At 33.1% G+C, this 16146-nt stretch overlaps 1 protein-coding gene across 1 annotated transcript; it reads right to left on the bottom strand.

The window, feature by feature from the left end:
- Nucleotides 1–8577: 8577 nt before the first annotated feature.
- On the bottom strand, nucleotides 8578–14206 carry LOC104591781 (large ribosomal subunit protein eL8y-like). The gene is made up of 7 exons (XM_010250802.3): nucleotides 14043–14206; nucleotides 13544–13594; nucleotides 13251–13452; nucleotides 9368–9537; nucleotides 9145–9273; nucleotides 8967–9059; nucleotides 8578–8878 (listed from the first exon to the last, which is right to left on the bottom strand). Exons 1-7 carry the CDS (start codon nucleotides 14043–14045, stop codon nucleotides 8747–8749), a joined length of 780 nt encoding a protein of 259 aa, XP_010249104.1. The 5' UTR covers nucleotides 14046–14206; the 3' UTR covers nucleotides 8578–8746.
- Between the last annotated feature and the right edge of the window lie 1940 nt (nucleotides 14207–16146).

The raw sequence follows: 16146 nt of genomic DNA, 5'->3' as shown, positions 1-16146 counted from the left end.
ACATGTTTTTCAGTTTTGCATTCCTGGGTTAAATATTTTGGCTTAAAACAAAGAAACGGAGTTTTATGTCTTCTGAGATGGCCTCCGGACTCCGGAGTCCGGTCTGGGAATGGGATACGGGCTAATAGAAGGTTCTGGGTCCTTAATGTGCCACGTGTCTCATGATTAAAGAATCTGGCCCACTTAAAACAGATCAGCACAATCAGATTCAATTATCTGTCTTCGCTTCTTTTTTTTTTTTTTGATACACTAATTCTCTGCCTTCGCTTTGTGAGTTGGGACTTGGGAGAAGCAATCAATCGCCACCATCCAATTGAAATGCCTTTTTTGAGTAAAAGGCTTAAACCTTACTAAGACCTCCTCTCTCTTTTCTAAATGACCAAGACCTCCTCATTGATATGACATCATTAGATATATGCCTGCCTCCCTTCTGTTAGCAATCTGTTAATATCCCGTTATATAAACTAATAAAATTTATCAAAAATTTTCAAGAAACCCAATATTGTCCCTTTTTTGACAACTGCAAGACATAATCCCTATAAACAATTTAGGAGGTTGAAGACATAATCCCATGAATCTCTTCTACCAAACTACAATACGGAATCCATGGTGTGATTTTCACAAACAACAACACTTACATCCAACAATCTTAGTAGCATTGTTCGCACAAACAAGAAAACTGCAGATAGGTTGAAGAACAGTTCATGATGGAAATTCTTTGAACTGCATGATGGAATCTTGTAGCAAGACACAAGAGTGTCGACGCTAACCAAAGAACTGCAAAATCAGTCTACGATCATAAGGGTTGTTGAGTCTTTCACGTACCCTATGTTCCTTTGACTTTTTTTTCCTCGATGTTATAGTGCGGTTTTCATAGGATTCAGAAGTAGTTGTTACAAATATACTAGCTAGCTAGGATTTTCTATTTAGCGAAAGAATTTCTAGGAATTTTCTTCTAGGTGGATGTGTAGTTATTGTAAAATCTAGAGATAGTTCAATCACATGGTATATGGTTCTCAATCTGCAAGTTCCTTGAATTGCCATGATTGATTCATTTAACATAAACGATGCGTTTATGAGTGTTAGCCATTCTCCATATCTTCTCTTACGATCCCTATACGATATACTCTATTGGAATAAGAAACCTCGTCATGATTTTTAGCTTAAAAAAAAAAAAGAAAAAAGTGGTTATTCTGATACTCTGCTCCTATGTTTAGCTTGATAACTAGATGGAACATCTAAGACTTTGGTTTGCTACCATTTCAAAATTAAAATCATTGGCTGAAAACGTGAGATTTATTACTACTTCATTACAAGTGTGGGGAACAAAATACATTCAACATGTTTTTGGATGATTCTATCCAATTATCCAAAAAACCTCACTCTTCATGAACCCAAAAAAAAAAAAACTGTAATCATGCTTCCTATTTCTGCCTTTTGGTCCTCCAAAACATCGATGCCCTTTAATCTGCCCCAAATTTAATGTTCATTTCATGTTGAGGTCCCTTTAATCAATGTCTTCCAACAGGATGTAACACTGATCATGAGAACTATAGTTTATGGTTTTCTTTGAAAATTTGAAGCATAGCGAGGGATAAAAATGCCTTTTCATCAATTATGTTGAATATGGTCACATCGATGGGAGGTTTAATCCTATCAAAAAATTAGAGGGTAGGTGTTAGAATTTATGAGAAACCTCAGGGGAGGAGGAGGAGGAGGAGGAGGTAAGAGAAGTAAAGCATTGATTGCAAGGTTACGATGACCGCATACTAATGTTAATTTTTTATTTGTTTTGTGGTCTTGATTGCATTCAGCTACGCACAGACCGCGCCTTGCACCAACCTTGTACCCCTTTCAGCTATGCATTGAGAACGTCTAGGAAGATGTTTCTATTGTAGAGCTCCGATGTGCACATGATGTTTGTAGCCGTCTTGCTCTGCTGGTTACTATGAATTAATATCGGTTTGGATAATAAAAAACAAAGAAATGAGAGAAAAAAAAATGTTAATGCAAATCATTGGCCTATTTACATTGACCTTTTTTTGCTAAAATATTGCACTAATGGGGTTAGTGAAAATTTTGATTTTCTTAATAAATTATAAAGACCCTCGCTCATACCATATGGGGTTAATCATAGGGCTGAAAGTCAGGCTGGATTAGGTCAGCTTGGCCTCAACCCTAGCTTAACCCCAAGTTCTAAACACCCAACCCTAACCCTAACCCAATTCAACTCAGCCCGAAATCAACTTTGTGTTGTGTTAGGCTCGGGTTGGGCCCAACCTAATCTTCTTCCCATCCCTTCAATTTTCATAGAACTTCGCGATCTCAAGTCTTAATTCAATTTCACTACATATATTAATCCTATCTTGTATTAGTATTTGCTTGTTGATGTTTTTATTAGTTCTTTTATTGCAAAATTCAGAAAAAAATAAGTGATTGAAATTACTATAGTTTTATTATGAGTTATTGTTTGTGATAGATCTTTTATGGGCGGCAAACAGTATAGAGGAAATGAATAATAACATATTCGAAAAACATAAAATATGTTATTAAGGTTTTAGCCTTTTCAATTATGATTAAGTGAAGTGATTATTTTAAGAGAATGATTTGGTAATAATGTGTTGGCAGCTATACAACAATCATGCATTTAAACAAATTATTGTATGAACAATATATTATATTTATATATGACATGTACTGTAGAGTTAGGTTCAAGTTGGGTCAGGTTGCCTAAGGGGTCAACCCTACCCCAACCCGAAGCAAAGTCGGGTTCATGAATTTCAACCCTAAACCCAATTCAAGCATCAACCTGGGTTATTGGGTTAAAGCCAACCTGGCCGAAGTTGCAACCACCTTGACAATTACCCCCGAACTTTCATTTGTAAAAAAAGACCATAACTTTCACTTTGTGACAAGTACCCCTTTGTTATAGCTATATTATCTTAAAAAAAATAGTTTTTCATTCAATTGTTTAAAAAAAATTAAATTTCCAAACTACCCTTTTCTTATTTATTTGAAAGATTTATGATTGAGTTAGTTTTCTGAAAATAATATTGAAGTCCTTTTGGTTGCTCCAATAGACCGTGCAGATTTTTGGTTGGATTCAATATTCAAATGGAATGGCAGAGGTTTATTTGTTAAAGATGTAAAATTAAGTAGGGTTATACATGGACCAAATTTAGATTGGATTCAATTGCATTCACATCTAATTACAAAACCCCTAGGCCTGCATCTCCATCAATTTATTATGTCAGATTTCAAAACGAATTTGGATTTAATCCCAACCATCTTATTGCGTTTAAAATGCCCACAAAATAAAAAATAAAAATAAAAAGCTAATTATTTACATAATATTAAAGTTGTCAATTATAAACTTTATATAACTTTTCATAATATCTATATATACCCAAGGGTAAAAGACTTAAACATAATGGGAGTTTTTTTATTAAGACTAAAACATACATTGTGTTTTCTCATAGGGCTTAAACACACCTTCCAATGTCATGATAGGTGAAATTAATTAAAAGGACAATTATGCCCTTTGAAGAAACATGTTTTTCTTTTGCACCTTCTCAAAACACATTTGTCACAAGTTTACGGTTGCATAAATAATGAGAATATCATTATTCATGTAAAATCTGGTATTTTTTTTCAAAATTTATCTCATATTGTTTGATTATGGTACAAATCAAGTAAAATAAAGCATAAAGTATAATATAATAAAACCCAGGTGATATTAAACCAGAATTTGTATTATTTTTATTTGCATTACAATATATTCATACTAGTGCACATAAAAGGGATGTTCTACAACATGAATTCTTTTTATGATAATAATAATGCATCCAAAATTTTTTATATACTTTATGTATTTTTTTTATTTTCGTTTTTATTTTTTTCTTTCTATTATTAATCGGATGCATATGCAAAATCCGAAAGTGATTATATAAACACCTCTTTCAAATATGTGATAATCGTATCGAGTTGTAAAGTTTAAAATATGATTGACATACCTACCTACTTGGCTATATTATTATTATTTTTGTAATGTTTTATCTTTTTGGTGTATCTTTTTTTTTGGGTTCATTTATCAAAAAACTATAAGATTTAAACAAAGATAATTAAAAGAGGTGAAAATTAACAATTCAATTGTAAATTTAAACCTCGTAATTAAATATATATTAAATTAAAAAAATTAGTACTTTAGTCAAAAGAAAGTTCCACAATCTCATTCATATTTTTAATAGTAGTGTAGATATAGAATTATAGACACGTTCAATTTTTTTTCTATAATTTTTTGTATTATTTTGTGTAAAAATAATTTTGATATGTCACACTTACTTTTTGTTTAATATTATATATATATATATATATGATATTATACATGCACCCGAATGTTTTTTTTTGTTTGCAAAATTTATGTGTTTTTTCATTTTTGTATTTTTATTATTTATTTGCGACATTAAAGGTTAATACATTTGACCCAAAAGTGGAACTATTGTTCTTGCCAAACAATTAATTGTTTCATTTTTTGTCAGTCCTAAATTATGTATTTCATTTTTCATTATCAATAGAAATAATTATTATTTATTACACTTATTTTTTTAATTTGATTAATAAAAAATATCACAAGTGTGTCTATTTTTTTCTTCATTTTTGTAAATTTTTATATATATTTCCGTTTTAAAAATTTTATTGTCTAACTATAATTTAATAGGTTGATCATTTTGATTTAGATGGTTAAATTGCTTAGCCACCACTTGGATAAAGAATGATTTTGTTTTTTAGTCAAATTTAAAATATATGGATTTATATTGTTACAAATGTTGACATAGATCTAATTAGTAGCATTTATCAGTTAAAAATAACTGAAGTATAGTATTTAATAATACAAATTGGGAGTTAATACTTTTAAGTATAAGACTTAATGAGAAGGGATTAAATTAGGTGAAGTAATAATTGGAATTATATTTTCAACATTTATAGTTAGAGATTGACTAAATACACAAATATGGGCGTTTTGGTAGTCATAAAAGTTCGCATTAAAACTGTAATAAAATGACTTTTATACCACCTCTCTCAAAAAAAAAAAAAAGTGGGTAATTTTAGTCCAAAAAACTTTCACTTTACACCCGCACTTTTATATATAATATAGATATAGATATAGATGTTGTATGCAGCTTTAGTGTCTAGTTCTCCATTTTGTGGCTACTGGCTTCTATTCTATCATGTTTGTTTTGTTTGATGGCCTCCTTGCTTGTCTCACTGAAAATAAAAGCTATAAATATTGTGATAAACAAGGAATAGATAGTGAAAGTGGAGGAAATAAAAGGAGAATGAGAGAATTAATGGTGGTGTGGTGAATCAATTATTTGTGTTGGATCATTCACCCAATCAATCACTTGATATAGTATGTATTATAAAAAATCATTTATACTTCCATCCAATTACAATAAATTTGGTTTTTTATTGAAAATAATTAAAATATCCGACCACTCAACATACTCAATGAATATACAATGGGGGGGGGGGATTCTAGGCACCTTCACTACAGGGCTAATGTTAGTAATGCACTAATATGATTATTAGTGATAGTGTTAATAATGTAATAATAAATTTACCTAAAAATTAATGTAATAATAAATGGTTGTTCGACAATGTTGGTTTTATTTTTGAGAATAAAAACAACTTCTACATTAGCTTAATACCTGCCTCCCCCACCACAAGTAGGGGTGGCAACGAGCCGATCTTTTTACAAGCTGCTTGAGCTTGGTTCGGCTTGATTTCAATCGAGCTCGAGCCTACTAGAGCTCGGCTCACAAGACGACTTGAATATATATATATATATAATAAAATTATAGAAATAATATATAATAAAACTATTATAATTCTTAATTTTTTAAATATCAAATAAATTTTTTTTTATATATAATTTTTTATTTTTATAAATTTTTTTTCTCAAAATCGAGCTCGAGTCGAGCTGAGCTCGAGCTTATGAATTTTTTACAAGGTTCTGGTTCGAACCGAGCTCTAGCTCGAGCTCAAGGTTCTGGTTCGAACCGAGTCTTGTAGAACAGTCTCGAGCTAAGCTTGAGCCTTGTACTATTCAGCTTGGCTCGGATCAAATCCACCCCTAACCCCAAGCAAGGCCTTTGCCATAAGACTTCGGCTGGACATCAAGTTCTTTCACGGTGACAATCAAATCTCCAACCATTTTGGGTTAAATTCAGGTTTGAAAACGTTTAGAAAAAAAAAGAAGAAATTAAAATGGAAATGCATCTAATTGTTTTGTACAAAAAGCAACTTGAATTCATCAATGACAGTCAATGAACATAATTCCATTTTCCTCATTTTTTTTATTGGAAAATAAACACAATTCTTAATAACACAGAATACTGATAAAAAATCTTAATAAGATAAAAAAACATCTAAAATATTCCAGTCAAATGCCATTTTAAAATTCAAATGTCCAAATTATGACGTCCGAAACGATGAAGGTTTAACTGAACACGTTAGTTGTTCAGAGGACTATGAAACCAATGATAAGATTCCACACCAGTATTTAAATACATAAGGGCCATGAAATTTCGCCATAACTTCCACAGTTAAAGCGTTCGGCTAATCCAAATTCATCTAAAACATGGAAACATGGGGCGGAAAAAAACTTACGGTATCATTTCATCAATTATATTGCCATATCCTTGATATAAAAGGTAGGCAAATGAAACTTTGATTATATGTGACAATCATTGAGAGTATGTACGGTTGTTATGGTACGACAAGCTACTCCAGATCTCATATCGACAAACTGCTCCCCACAATGGCCACAACCATACCCACAATACACTACCGCATTGTATTGGGACAAGTGAGATATTTGGATGTAGGAAGGGCAGGTCGCCAGGTCTTAGAATCCCATGTGAACTTCGGTAAATACGAGTTGATTAAGTATTAATTTTAGGTTGATTGGGTATTAATTTTTAGGTACCCTACCACTTTCCATGGGGGTGCAAGGTTAGATAGGGCTCAGGTTAACCGTAATACAACCTGACTTTTCAAATTGTTTTGGAGACAGTTTGAGAGAACTTCAGCATTAATTGAACTGCTCCCACGAAACTATAAAAAATATCTTCATTGAAAAGCCAATTTCTCAACTCATGTAACCCTATTTGGGCTTTCATGTTTGTTACAAAACATGGATTCACAGCATTCCATATGAGACCTACAATGCTAGAAGATAATGCACGAAAGCCCTCCCAGACGGGCAATAATGCAAAAACTATACAACATTTGACTGTCAAATGGCAGAAGTGCAGTGACCCAATCAACCCATCAAATCAAATTCCATGCTAGTTCGGAGAATTGAATGATGACATTTATACAAATTTTAATTCGTAATCTTTAATTCTTTAAACTAAATTTATGAACTTCAAATTTAATATTTTATTTTCATTTTCCAACATTTCACAAGGGCTAAGTACATCCTGACATGTCATAATTCAGATGAACTATTGAACTGTCTATATCTTAATGTAATTGCAGAGTTTTTGATAATAATATATTTGCAGGATTCATGAATTAATATGCAAAAAGTGCATTACTAAAATGGATTAGCTGAGTGCCCGTTTGGGAGGCCTTTCCCAGGCTCCACACAAAAAGACATGAAATTGTATATTGTGAAAATCACGGAAAGTAAAAAAAAATATTAAGTGAAAAAAAAATAAAAATGGCTTCTCCAAAAGTGACTTTCCAATGGAAACCCTTCGTGTAGTCGTAGCCCCATTAAGGAAAAAAATTGGCTTCAGTCAAGACGCCCACAAACGCAAAGATACAGCTTTGTTTTCCCAAGGCCATGTTTGAAAATGCATATGTTAAAATCAACTGTTTATTGAATAAATACCTAAAAAGAAGTGCTTATTCCAATAAACACTTATTGTAGTCTTTTTCTCCAATAAACACTTAAATAAACATTTTATTACTGTAACTATTTTGTCCATTTTCTTTCAAATTTTCAAAATACACCCTTATTAAAGTATTTTTATTAAACTACTTTTATGAAAACACTTCCACGAGAGCACTTGAAAATAATTTTATGAAAAGTACATTTACATGCATTTACATAAAAGCACTTCTAAAAAAGTATTTTTATAAAAATACTTTCATAAAATCATTTTTACAAATGTACTTTCATAAAACATTTTTATTAAACTACTTTTACAAAAACACTTTTATAAAATTCAATTAGGGATAATTTTATAAGTGGTATTTTAAAATTCAACTAGAGATAATTTTGAAAGAAAAAAAATTAAGGGCTTATTATATAAGCACTTAAAAAAATTGGCAATTTGGGCTTAAAAAATAAGCCCTTATTTTTAAAATTAACAATTATTTAGGGCAATGTCTCAAACACCGATAAGTGCTTAACAGTGTGATCTCAAATAAGCACTTATTTTTAAGTACTCCCGAACATTCTAAGTAATAGAAGATTAGAATCCCCCATCAATGCCAGGGAAAGAGACATATGACGTACTAATAAGGTTCAGAATGCCAAAGGGACACCTTGAAAACCCTTTCGACTGTCCGCAATAATCGGATAGTTTATCGCAAAGCAGGGGGAACAATAAGAGAAAAAAGTCCAAGCGATATGAGGTATGAACAGTGTCATAAAATTGCGTATCTGAAATACCAATGAAAATCTAAAACGAGTAGCAAAATCCCCATCTAACTTCATATATAATACCCGGTCCTAGGTCATTCTTTGGGCAGCTTCCTTGGCAAGAAGCTTCTCCTTTGCCTTTGTTCTGGCCTGGGATTTGGAACCCATGATACCACCTCCCCACTTCTTCCGATATTCATCATACTTGTCGTTGAAGTTGGCCTGAAAAGCAATTAAAGTCACCAAATGAAAAAAAAAAAACTATTTTCAGGATTTGGACAGAGCATCAAATATTGGGAACGGTACACACCTTGATAGCCTCTAAAATTTTGCTGAACTCCAACTTATCTTCGTTCTTGACTGTCGTTAAGCACAGTGCTGCTGCAGTTTTCTTGTGGACAATCTACCAGAAAAATTTGTATAAATATTAAGTCCTTAAGTTTGCTAAGATTAGAAAACATCCAATATGATAAAAAAAATACAATTACCGCTCCCAGGCGTGATTTTCCCTTCACAATGCAGTAGGGAATCTCCATTTTCCTGCACAAGGCTGGAAGCCAGACAACTAGCTCTATTGGATCCACATCATGTGCAATTACAACCAATTGTGCCTTGTTCTGTAAAAAAGAATGAATCAGGATTTGCATTAAAAATTAGACTATTACTCAAATGTGAAAACAGTACTAAGATGCATAACACACTCAAACAGACCTGCTCAATAAGGTAGGTGACGTGGTTGAGTCCATACTTCACAACAATGGGCTTCTTAACCTCAACAGTCATTCCTTCAGCTTCAGCCTGAGCCCTCTTAAGAAGGCGCTCCTTTTTTGCAGCTTTATCCTCGGGCCTGTACTTCAGAAGCATCTTGAAGAGACTTGTTGCTGCATGTGTGTTAAAGAAAGGTAATTTCAGTGAGCTTCTGGTTATCAACATACCAAAACACCATTTAGAACAGAAAAAACAAATTAAAGAAAAAGAAAACACGAAAATAATATCTACTGTGTGCCAATATGGATATGACCCATAAAGGGTCCAAATAATCCTGCATCCATCATCTATCCATGGGGGGAACCCTAGTGGCTGGAAGAAGGAGCATCGAGTGGAATTAATTGTTGGAGCATCAGATCTGAAAAGCTCCAAATTTCCGAGGAATATCTGACAACACATAAAGCATTTTAATAGATTAATTATTTTCTTTCTGAGTTAGCAAAACTTGTAACGCTGAGAGGTATGGGGCTCACTTGGAATTGGGATATTCAACATAGCCAATCTCAGTAGAGATTTAGATTGGTCATGTAGCCCCTTGATAAGAAAGTCATAAATATCATATATTGGTAGACACTTGCAGGCACAAGTGAATACAAATTGATAGACTAAATATAGATAGCATCTAACGTGAACCTAGTTAAGGTTGTAAATGCTTTATATCTTGTTTATCAGCAAGAGTGTGGATGTCATAAGTTATAACAATCACCGCCTATGTTTTACATAAATACCCAAAAACTACAATCATATATATATATATATATATATATATATATACACTTTTCTACCACATAGGTACTTAACAGTGTCCACAACTTGTTGCTAGAAGCATATGATGATCAAATCAAGTTTGACTTAAAAAGTAAATTAAACCACATATAATGGCCCTCTAGATATCTTAAATAATCTTATAAGGGTAATAAAACAGTCGCCCTTTGAAAAAATTAAAAGAAACAAAAGAATGACAACAATGAGAGCAGTGATTTAAAAGGCGTGCCTAGGCGCACAGGCGAGGTGCATTTTAGGGTAGGCGCCTCACCCAGGGCCTAGGCACACGCCTGGTGCGCCTTAGCCCAGGCGTGCACCTTTTGAAAATTTGCTGCTTTTTTTTTTTTTTTTTTGAGTCTGGCCGCTGGGTTGGGGGCTCCGCCACCCCCATGCCACGCCCCTCGAGCCAGCCCAAACAAGGCCATGTTAGGGTCTTAAATTCTTAGTTTTCACACAAAAATAATAATTTTATAGTTTTAATTTCTTTTAAGAAGATATTTTATTAGGATGAATGAATGGACAACATTACCGAACAGGGAATTCTTGAAGCTCCGGTTCGCTCACCGAAGCTTCGAGAATCCCCTATTTGGTAATGTTGTTCATTCATTCATCCTAATAAAATATCTTCTTAAAAGCAATTAAAACTATAAACCCTAACATGGCCTTGTTTGGGCTTGCCTCGAGGGGTGTGGCACAAAGGCGGCTCGTAGAATTAGGAATGTAATATGTCACATTAGCTACTTGATGCAATTGAGAAAAAAAAGAGATTGTGGGCTTTATATGCTTGATTTCATTTTTAAATTCTCATTTGAATATGCTTTACATATTATATTCATGTATTTTAAAACTTAAGTTTATATTTTTATTAATATTATGTTTTATAAATTTTTTGATTTTTTTTTTAAATTTTGCGCCTTGCCTCAAAAAGGCACACACCTCGCCTTGCGCCTTGTGCCTCAGGCGCAAAATGGCCCTTGCGCCTTTTTTGCACCTTGCGCTTTTAAAACACTGAATGAGAGTTGTATCAATTGAATTGATATTTATTGCATTAATCTCATAAATTATAAGATTCATCAATCAAACTATAAGGTGTTTACAATAAAAGGATTCAGACATAAGATTGAAACTAAACCCCTTAAGATTAATAATTTTGAATTGTGAATTTTATCGTAAATAACTACAATGTCAGTGGAAACCCATAGCAGTGCTGTTATGCCTGCCCCGGACTTAAAGTTCTGTTTTGGTCACTGAATCATGGGTCATACAGTCTGATCTATCCTGTTTGACTGCTCAAATAAAATCATGAATTAAAAAAAAAAGAAAAATAATAAATGGTTATAGACTATTTTCAATGTTATTTTCCATAAAAATAAACTTAAAGCAATACATCTAGTAGATTATAACACCTACTAACAGAAGTGTTGGGTAGACTTTGACAAAGTCAAGAACACTAAGAGTTGAGCAATATATCTAGTAGATTATAACACCTACTAACAGAAGTGTTGGGTAGACTTTGACAAAGTAGATTATAACACCTACTAACAGAAGTGTTGGGTAAACTTAAAGCAATATATCTAGTAGATTATAACACCTACTAACAGAAGTGTTGGGTAAACTTAAAGCAATATATCTAGTAGATTATAACACCTACTAACAGAAGTGTTGGGTAGACTTTGACAAAGTCAAGAATACTAAGAGTTGAGCATCAGAAGAACTATTTTGGCCATTAATTTCTGGTTTGACCTCTCCAACTTGAGTCTGACAACAGTGACCTCTAATATCCTACTTTCCACATGGGTTGGATTTTGTGCATGCTCATTCCATTTTTAAGCCCCTGTTTTACCTTTCTTTTAATCATACAAAGCAAGGGGACAGACATAAAAAATAAAATGTTTGTAATACCAGTACAGTCAGGAAAAAAACATAAGTTCACTAGCTTTTCTTACTTTTTTTAACCACTTCTTTAGGCTCTAATCTATAAATCTGGAGCAGCCAACACACAAGAAATGGAACAAGAACACCAGCACATAGCTTTTACAGCAAGCTATATCCACATCAGTTTCTTGCACGCTTATAAGTGGGTTCTCATTACATCCAAAACAATGAATCAGATCTGGAACCTCTTAATCCCTAGATTTAAGCATCCAGGGCAATGTGCAGTTGGGGTAGTAAATACATGTCAATCTTCTACTGCTTGGCCAACAAGGTCATTGCTTAAAAGTTCAATTGCTGTCACACTATAAAATAGTAACTTGCTCCACCACTTCATTTCAAGAACAAATGATCAAACAATCTTATACCTTACAAGGTCACTATCAAAATATGGAAAAAAATCAGATCTGATACACTTCAGAAAAACCATATTATCATGTTTGGCAATTTTCCCTGTGGATATATGTTTTACATCATAAGGCATTTGCACGGCCAACAAAAATCAAATACAAGCTCCCATAAATGGATCTCAACTAGCAGATTAAAGAATGCTACTAGTAGACTCACACTCTCTAAGTGGACTCCAACCATGAAACTGACCGAGGAAAATCTAAGAAAAACAAATCTAAGGCCCTGAATGTGTTGAATGCTAGTTATGCTAACTAAAATTACTTTTTGACCTTATCCTATCTTATGATGCCAGATGGCATATGGGGATACAACTCTTCATTTCCTAAAATCTCAGATACAGATTCGGGTAGAGGAATCCTATTGATCATGCTTATATAATTCTCCTATATCTGGTTTTTGGAGCTACATTTTTTTGATAATTATTTTTGGAGCTACATGTCATTTCTCTAGATTCATGTCTCGCCAATTTTAATTAAGTTTCTAACATGAGCCAATTTTTTATGGTGTACTTTGTTAAAAGCACCATTTCACAAATTTAAAAGTGTTTATTTTATAGAGAATTGAAGTACATGAAGAACTGTACGCGGTAAGTATCTTCTCCCACACTGGTACGGGCATGTACCGTTAAGCAGGTACCATAAATCCCATCTACTTCAGCCTCAACCATAAAAAACTACTAGATACAAGTGCCTGAACATAATATTCTTCAGAATCTTACCAAGGTTCTTATCAAGTGTCTTTGTGAACTGGTTCAATGCAGGTGGAACTTTCAACCTCTGCTTAAGAATCCGCCTCTGCCTTTGGATGCGAACAACCTTTGGCCATTTCACAAACCTATGCAAATCTTTCTTTGGAGGCAATGCCCCTCCGATACCAAACTGCTTCGGACGCTTCTCAAACAATGGGTTCACAACCTTCTCCTGAAGCCCAAATGACAAATAATACTCAATAAAATGAGTGGATAAGCCAATTAAATACAATTTTCCACCCCAAAAGTAAACAACAAATTACCGGTTTCTTTTTTGCAGGTGCCGCGGGTGCTTTCACACCTCTTTTCGGGGCCTGAAAATTAATAAGCGAAAAAAGATATCATTCACTCGTACAGGAAAAGCTCATGGTTCATTATAAATCAAGCAAAGTTGTGTATCCCCAACATTCAAGTAAAGTTGTATCCACAAATTTCTTACAAATCAAATAGAGATATCAAGGAAAATCAACAAAGCCAACCACTGGCACTACATTTGCAGACAACATTTGGACCCAAATTGGTAAAAAGGATAAATCGCCATGCTCAATAAAATAATATTACATGCTTTGTTGTAAGAAAAACGAATCTCGCGAAAGCAACCTGAAGAACACATAACAAGCCCTAAAGCAACAAATCCTAACTCCTTGATGTCGTCGCTTATGATCCAAAAGACCAGACATATCTAATTCTACCGATGTATCTGCTGAGCATTGAAGAGGTAGTGACGGACATGGAGGGAGAAAATTAGGGTTTTTGATTTACCATTTGTGCAGAGAAACTCTTCCCTTGCGCCGCTGTGTGTGTTTGATATCTGATGAGCGAGAAGCAGAAACCCTAAAACCAGACCCCGCCAAAAGTGACGAAGCGGCAGTGGAGAAACTTATATAGCGCGAAGAAAATGAAGGCATTGAGCCATTGAGATAGCCAAAGGTGTGATTTGGGTCGAACCATTTTAGGTGAGTCGATCTGAACTTTAGGTTGGTTAATCGTCTGGGTTGCAACTTGGCAGCCTCAACCCGAACCCGAGCTTTTGCACTGGATCGGCCTGGGACTAAAGTAAAAACATGGGCCTGCCCTAAGCTCAGGTTGGATTTGGGTTGCAGTCTTGGCTATTGTGAGTTTTATTCGAACCTAACCCGGCCCAACCTGAATCTATTCCAACAAACGGTATCTTATATTATTTATATAAAAAGTTAAAAACAACCTTTTCTAATTATATATAAATAGTTAAATGCATATATATGGTTTTATTATAATATACATGTATATTTCTTAATGAAACTAGTAAGGAGCACGTGATTGTAAGATTGAATTGTGTTAAATTATTAATTAATTTCACTTAATATAAGTTTTTAAAAGACTTTATTAGTTAAAAGACAAAAAATAAAAGTTAATTGAATAAAAGGCTTAATATAAATAATAACATGAATACATGATCATTCGAGGGAAAATCTATGATGTTGAAAATACATGATTAAAATGCTTACTGTAAATAATAACATGATTGTTTGAGGGAAAAATTTATGATGTCAAAAAGACATGATTTCGAAAACCCCCTACAAATTTTGATGAAAATTATGCTTGTTGATTGGCTATAAGTTCCTATGGTATCATGTTATTTTAGTATCATAGTTCAATCTAAAAAACACCCCTTTCTATGTATGCTTTAGGCTCTTAGTAACTACGATTATCACATTGACGATAGATGAATTAACTAAACATATTCATGAAGAAGTTCTATGGATGACATTATTTTAATTGATAAAACTAATGAATGATTAAATGCAAATTTAAATTTATGGACAAATGCCTTGAAAACAATATGTTTTAAAATAAGTAGGACTAAAACATAAACATAGTATATGACATGTAAATTTAATAATAATAGAAATGTAAATCAAGATACACTTAGGATTGGAGGTGAAGAGATAATTCAATGCAACCATTTTTCGTACCTTGGTTCAATAATTTATATCAAGGGAGAGATTGAGGAATATGTCGCTCAAAGAATTAAAACAATATAATCCAAATGGAGGGGTGCATCTAAACTTTTATGCGATGACAAATACCACTTAGATTAAAAATAAAAATCTATAAATTACTTGTAAGGCCAACTATATTGTATGGAGCAAAGTGTTGGACAGCCAAGAAACAACGTGTTCATAAATGCAATGAATGGAGGGGTGCATCTAAACTTTTATGGGATGGCAAATACCACTTAGATTAAAACAAAAAATCTATAAACTACTTGTAAGGCCAACTATATTATATGGAGCAAAGTGTTGGACAGCCAAAAAACAACGTGCTCATAAATGCAAATGTTAAAATGGATGAGTGAGAAAACCAGAAAGGATAGGATTGAGAATAAAGTTGTTTATAAAAAGCTAAAGTATGTCAAATAGGTGATAGAATGAAAGATAATAGACTAATACAGTTTAAGCACATACATAGAAGGCCACCAATTGTGTCAATTAGAAGCGATTTATTACATGTTAAAAGGCCTAGAAGAGTTCAAAATAGACTAAAAAGTACATGGGTAAAAATAGTCAAAAATGATTTAAACACTACTAATTTAACAATGGATATAACTTTAAATATAACAGATTGAAACAGGATTCATGTAACTAACTCCATAAAGTTTGGACAAGGCATGGGTGATGGTGAAAAAACTTCATCTTAAAATAAAAATAATAAACATAGTAATCCATACATACTATATTATGCAGTCGTCCATGTCAAACTCCTCATATTCTTCCCAATTCTTTTAGAATTTTGTAATTTTCTTGAATTTTTAAAATAAAACAATTAAATACAGATTATTTACACTCGCCCAAACCAACTCAGTTAAGAAAATAAATGAAACATG

This window comes from Nelumbo nucifera, chromosome 4 (assembly GCF_055504915.1).
Source record: "Nelumbo nucifera cultivar China Antique chromosome 4, China Antique-T2T, whole genome shotgun sequence".
In the NCBI taxonomy this organism is placed as follows: domain Eukaryota; kingdom Viridiplantae; phylum Streptophyta; class Magnoliopsida; order Proteales; family Nelumbonaceae; genus Nelumbo; species Nelumbo nucifera.
This window is presented reverse-complemented; position numbering and strand designations above follow the sequence as displayed.

Coding starts and splice junctions, on each gene's coding strand:
- LOC104591781 (XM_010250802.3), bottom strand. Junction 9,274..9,367: donor TCACCTACCTTATTGAGCAG/GTCTGTTTGAGT, acceptor TCTTTTTTACAG/AACAAGGCACAATTGGTTGT. Junction 8,879..8,966: donor AAATTTTAGAGGCTATCAAG/GTGTGTACCGTT, acceptor ATTGCTTTTCAG/GCCAACTTCAACGACAAGTA.